The sequence below is a fragment of the Martes martes genome (genome assembly GCF_963455335.1).
Source record: "Martes martes genome assembly, chromosome: 10".
NCBI classification, from domain to species: domain Eukaryota; kingdom Metazoa; phylum Chordata; class Mammalia; order Carnivora; family Mustelidae; genus Martes; species Martes martes.
Window position 1 is genome coordinate 97,003,913 of NC_137898.1, and position 6,545 is coordinate 97,010,457.

Here is a 6,545-nt window from a genome sequence, read left to right on the forward strand (position 1 = left end):
TTACCACCCCCTAAATGTCTTTGGTAGAATCCCTAATTCTTAATTTCAGCATCACCTTTATATTTAAACAAAGACTGGGGCACCTAGCTGGCTCAGTTGGCAAGTATGTGACTCTTGATCTCAGGGGTTGTAACTGTAAGCACCATGTTGGGTGTAGAGATCACTTAAAAATAAAATCTTCTTTAAAAATGTAAAAAAATATTGGTCGTGATGAATGTGTTGGTATTGTGTCTGCCACGAGTCAGCCTCTGCATCCATGCTCTCACCATCTTGTGTGCTCCAGGAACATGAGGAATCACACAGAGCTCCATGAGTTTATTCTCCTGGGAATACCTCAGACAAAGGGACTGGAGACTGTGCTGTTTGTCATCTTCTCATTTATTTACTTCTTCACTCTGCTTGGAAATTCCCTCATCCTTACAGCAGTTGTTTCTTCCTCTGCCCTTCACACCCCCATGTATTTCTTCCTGGGACTTCTATCTATTTTTGACATGCTGTTCCCATCTGTAACCTGTCCCAAGATGCTATTCTATCTCTCCGGCCAAAGCCACGCCATTTCTTATGAGGGCTGTGCTGCTCAGCTCTTCTTCTACCATTTCCTTGGGTCTGCTGAAGGATGCCTCTATTCTGTGATGGCGTATGACCGCTTCGTGGCCATCTGTCACCCACTGAGGTACATGCTCATCATGAGACCTGGGGTCTGTGTGGGTTTGGTTGTGGCAGCCTGGTTGGTGGGTTGTCTCCACGCCACCATCCTGACCTCCTTCACCTTTCAGTTAACATACTGTGGCTTCAATCGGGTGGACTACTTCTTCTGTGACATTCCTGCTGTCTTACCCCTGGCCTGTGCTGACAGTTCCCTGGCCCAGAGAGTGGGCTCCACTAATGTCGGCTTTCTGGCTTCAGTGCTTTGGTTCAGTGTCTGTGTCTCCTACACACGCATTGGGATTGCCATTCTGAGAATCCGATCGGCAGAGGGCAGGCGGAAAGCTTTCTCCACCTGCAGTGCCCACCTCACGGCAATCCTCTGTGCCTACGGTCCTGTAATCATCATCTATCTACACCCCACACCCAACCCCTTGCTTGATGCCATGGTGCAGATATTAAATAATATTGTCTCACCCATGCTGAACTCATTAATATATTCCTTAAGAAACAGAGAAGTGAAAAGTTCCCTGAAAAGAGTGTTCCACAATGTAGTATTTATTTCTCTGGAATAAATTATGGGTTTTTTAAAATGGATTTTGGAAATTTATTTCTCAACATCATCTATTTATTTCCTCCTTTTAAATAATAGAAAATGCTGGGACGCCTGGGTGGCTCAGTTGGTTAAGCAGCTGCCTTAGGCTCAGGTCATGATCCCAGCGTGCTGGGATCGAGTCCCGCATCGGGCTCCTTGCTCGGCAGGGAGCCTGCTTCTCCCTCTGCCTGCCACTCTGCCTGCTTGTGCTCACTCTCGCTTCTCTCTCTCTCTGACAAATAAACAAATAAATAAATCTTAAAAAAAATAAAAAATAAAAAAAATAAAATAAATAATAGAAAATTCTTCCTTGAAAGCGTTCTATTTTGTTTTCCTAATAAGATTTTTCTATGTTTGTTATCTCTGTAACCCCTGGGGCCCTAGAAATAACTCTACAACTAATGTTATCCTCGTGCCTTAGTCTTGCATAAGGAACCCATGGGGCATAGCAAGCATCTGGAGACAGATTTCTTCTTCCTCTAACGGACAGTCAATTTTGTCTCGTTGAACATAGTGAGGACCTGTGGTGGTCCCAGAAGCACCCCTCACTAGTCCATCTCTGTGCCTGATCAATCTCCTTTCATTTATCTCGCTGAACTTGGAATATTCTTTTCTGCCTATAAACATTTCAGTTCCTCCATGTTGCCAAGAACAGTATTAATTAATGTTTATTTATTTTTTTTCAAAGACTTCCATTTATTTATTTGACAGACAGAGATCACAAGTAGGCAGAGAGGCAGGCAGAGAGAGAGAAGGAGGGGAAGCAGGCTCCCTGCTGGGCAGAGAGCCCTATGCGGGGCTCGATCCCAGGACCCTGAGACCATGACCTGAGCCGAAGGCAGAGGCTTTAACCCACTGAGCCACCCAGGCACCCCAATTAATTAATATTTATAGAGCATGAACTGTTCTCTGGGCACTATGATGAACATTTCACAGATATTCTCTAATCTTCATGTCACCTTCATATAGTAGAGTTTTTGTTTTGTAAAACAATGAAATAGGCAAACAAAAAAACAATTTGAGGATAATGCTATGGTATCTGGTAAAGCTTAGATGGTGTTTTCGGGCAGATATTCATCACACTAATATTGATACTTGTTCAGCAGATTTCTTGTCTGTCTTATTCACTGTCGTGTACTCAGAACATCACCCAGTAACATAGTAAGAATCCAGTGTAAGTTCATTGAATGAATGAATGAATGAATATCACTTAACCATTGAAATTATGATATATTGCATATTTATTCACACAAAAAGAACATGAGTGAAATAATTAGAATGCATGGCAACAATAGGCACTTATTTAAATATAGGTCCACATTTAAGTAAAATTAAAGGTGGATAAAAGCCGAAATGTGAATCGACTCTGACCACTTTTTTGACCATTTCTAAATCAGTGTTGCAATGACTGTTTGGCATTGGAGGGAAAGAAAACCTTTAAAACAGTTTAAATCTTTCTTATATGTAAAACTTTAGCAAGCAATCAACATAACATTTTATTTAAAACATATACACACACACACGTGTGCAAACCACTTCTTAAAATCTTACTCCATCAACAACAAAAAAAACAAATAACTTGATCTGGAAATGGGCAGCTCCATTTTAAAATAGATACTTCTCCAAAGAAAACACACAAATGGCCAACAAGCATATGAAAAGATGCTCAATATTGCTAATCATTAGGGAAATGTAAGTCAAACTCACAATGAGTCATCACCTCTAACCCCTTAGATGGCTATTACTTAAAAAAGAAAATAATAATTGTTGGCAAGGATGTGCAGAAATTGGAAAATTTGTGCACTCTAGGTGGGAATGTCAAACGATGCATCTACTCTGGAAAATAGTGTGGTGCTTCCTCAAATAATTTAAAATTACCATAGGATTTAGCAATTCCATTTCTGAGCATATGTCAAAAAGAACTGAAAACTAGTTTTGGAAAAGATATTCATATTCATAACATGTTCATAGCAGCATTATTCAGATTAGCCAGGAGGTGGAAGCAATCCAGGTATCCACTGATAGCGAATGGATAAACAAAATGTGGTCTATACACACATGGAATATTACTCAGCCTTAAAAAGGACAGGAATTCTGACACATACTACGACATGGATAAACTTTGAGGATATGCTGTTAAGTGAAACGCACCAGTCACAAAAAGGCAAGTGATAGAATGGTGGTTGCCAAGGGCTGGCAAAAGGGAAAATGGGTAGTTGTTTAATGAATATAGAGTTTCAGTTTTGCAGCAAGTTTTGCAGAAAGTTCTGGAAATTGGTTGTGCAACAGTACAAAGATACTTAACACTACTGAACTGTAACACTTAAAAATGGTAAAGATAGGACCACCTACATGAGCCCCTTGGTTAAGCACTGACTCTCGGTTTCAGCTCAGGTCATGAGCTCAAGGTCATTAGATCGAGTCCCCGGTCAAGCTCCACGCTCAACACAGAATCTGCTTAAGGTTCTCTCTCCCTCCCCTTCTGCTCCTCCCCCTGCTCACACATGCTATTTCTCTGTCAAATAAATAAATCTTTTAAAAATGGTAAAGACGGGGCGCCTGGGTGGCTCAGTGGGTTAAAGCCTCTGCCTTCAGCTCAGGTCATGATCCTAGGGTCCTGGGATCGAGCCCCGCATCGGGCTCTCTACTCAGCAGGGAGCCTGCTTCCCTTCCCCTCTCTCTGCCTGCCTCTCTGCCTACTTGTCATCTCTGTCTGTCAAATAAATAAATAAAATCTTTAAAAAAAATGGTAAAGACAGTAAATTTTATGCTATATGTAATTTACCACAACTTAAAAATAAACCTGATTATCCACTTCTCACATATCCTGTGGTTTTTTAGTTTGCTAGTTCTCTCCCTTGTCTTGTAACTACATATACCACCGAACCCTCTCAAATTGCAATTTAATTGTTAAATACCTTAGTCTGATGTGGGCAGACAAGAGATGTAGCCTGAGGTAGCCTTCAAGGGATCTGCCTAGAGTTACCATTCACTGAGTGCTCACCCCTTACCCAGCACTGTGAAACTGATTTATGTATATTATCTAATCTATCTATGTAAGAATACTGAGATCATTTTGTAGAATGTGAAACAAGGTTTGGGGATGTCAGCTAAATTTCCCTAAGTCGTACGGCTTGCTTGTAGATTGAACTAGGATTCTAGCTCCCATCCTCATGCAGCTATACATAATCTAGCAATTTTGCTGTAACTTTGAAAACAAATGTTTGACCTTCTACACACACTGCCCAAAAAATATTATTCCAGCTTTTTTCCTTTTACTACCTCTGATATACGAGAGCTATCCCACATTATTTCTAATTTCTGTCTTCAAGCCCTTCAAAAATCCATTCTCATAACCAACTGTAACTCTTCTTTTTATTTTGCACAAGTTACTCTGGCCTTTTCTATTATTCATGAATCTTTCCTTCGCCTTACCCAATACACTGACTTCATAAAACAAAGGTCCAGGGAACAGGACAGTCAAAGACAAAATTCCTGTAACAGGCGAAGCACAAAAAGATTGTGAATATTGATGCCTTATTTTTTATCTTCATATAAATGCATCTGTGTATAAATGGATGGTTGAATAGAATGTTCACCCAAATATTAAAAATGGGTCATCCAATCTGGAGTGATTTTTACTTATGGTTCTGCTCTACTCTTAACAATTTTACAATGAGATTGTAACATTTAATTTTTAAAAGAACTATTTTCTTTCTTTTTTTACATTCAATTAGCCAACATATAGTACATCATTAGTTTTTGATGTAGTGTTCATTGATTCATCAGTTGCACGTAACACCCAGTGCTCATCACATGATGTGCCCTCCTTAATGCCCATCACCCAGTTACCCCATCTCCTTACCTACTTCTCCTTCCCAGAGGAAAGCTTGTTTCCCAGAGTCAAGAGTCTCTCATGGTTTGTCTCCCTCTCTTCACATTCAGTTTTCCCTCCCTTCCTCCATGATCCTCTGTGCTATTTCTTATATTCCACATACAAGTGAAACCATATGATAATTGTCTTTCTCTGATCGCCTTCTTTCACTTAGCATAAGACCCTCGAGTTCTATCCACATCAATGTAAATACTAGGTATTCATGCTTGCTGATGTCTGAATAATATTCCATTGTATATTATGAACCACATCTTCTTTATCCATTCATCTGTTGAAGGACATCTTGGCTCTTTCCACAGTTTGAGTATTGTGGACGTTGCTGCTATGAACATTGGGGTGCATGTGCCCCCTCTTTTCATCACATCTGTATCTTCAAGGTAAATACCCAGTAGTGCAATTGCTGGGTCATAGTGTTAAAAGAGCTATTTTCAAGTGAAAAAAGAAAACAGACATCTCATTATGGGATCAAGAGAGGCTAATTCTGCAAACTGGAAAGTTAAAAAAAAAAAAACAATTACTTTGGAGGAAAAACTGGACAATCATTTCTAAAACCAATGGTGTAATGTGTATTATGTTGTTTATAAATTGTGTCTAACTGATTTGTAATAAAATGTCTTAATCCCATGGAGTGTGGTTCTGTGTTTCTCATCCTCATTAGTTTCTATCCTCAGTTGACTCTAATCTTCTGAGTGTTCCCAGAAGATACCTGTGTGGGGGGCTTTCCCTGAGTCACAGAATCAAAGTCTGGTTCTCAGGATATGTTCCGGTATGGAAATTCAAAGAGTAAAATATTGAGTTCAGTTCTGGTGTCATCAGATCAGTCTAAAGCAGGGCAATAATCCACATACATTCTCAGTAGCATCTCTCTGACCCAGTGACTGTCTTTTCTCCTTTTTTCCTGACCAAGTATCTCAAATTCTGTAGCCCAAAGATCTTCCTTATTTGTCACCCTCGGTGTATTCTACCTCATTCCATTAGCTAGGATTATCTCTTCGTATTCCCTCACTCTCATAATACACTCAAATGCAATGCTGCTGAAAACCTTCTTCGCATTTCTTCAAGCTCCTCGTAGAGAGACCATCCATCACCTTTACAGTAACCAGCCGGACCCTGAATAATCATTTCCCATTCAGCCTCTCAAGCCTGATCTCACAATTCTTTTCCTCTCTTTCTTTGAGTTCTTTAAGTGGGCTATGCTCCCCGTCAAAGCATTTGCACATGCTTTGCCCCCATCTAGAACATGCCGCGCTTTCCCCCTCCTGCACCCTTACTCACTCGTCAGGTCTCAGATCAGACGGCATTTTCCCAGGGAAGTCCTCCCTGACCTTCAGGGAACACCAGGTAGCTACAAATTATTATGTGCACCTATGTTTACTGACAGGCAGGAGGAACATGAGCAAACACAAATAC

General features: G+C 40.4%; 1 protein-coding gene across 1 annotated transcript; it reads left to right on the forward strand.

Annotated features, from left to right (window-relative positions):
* Nucleotides 1-287: 287 nt before the first annotated feature.
* On the forward strand, nucleotides 288-1,220 carry LOC308350361 (olfactory receptor 10N1-like; the record flags this gene model as incomplete). Its single annotated transcript, XM_080815543.1, has 1 exon — nucleotides 288-1,220. One exon carries the CDS (start codon nucleotides 288-290, stop codon nucleotides 1,218-1,220), a length of 933 nt encoding a protein of 310 aa, XP_080671669.1.
* Between the last annotated feature and the right edge of the window lie 5,325 nt (nucleotides 1,221-6,545).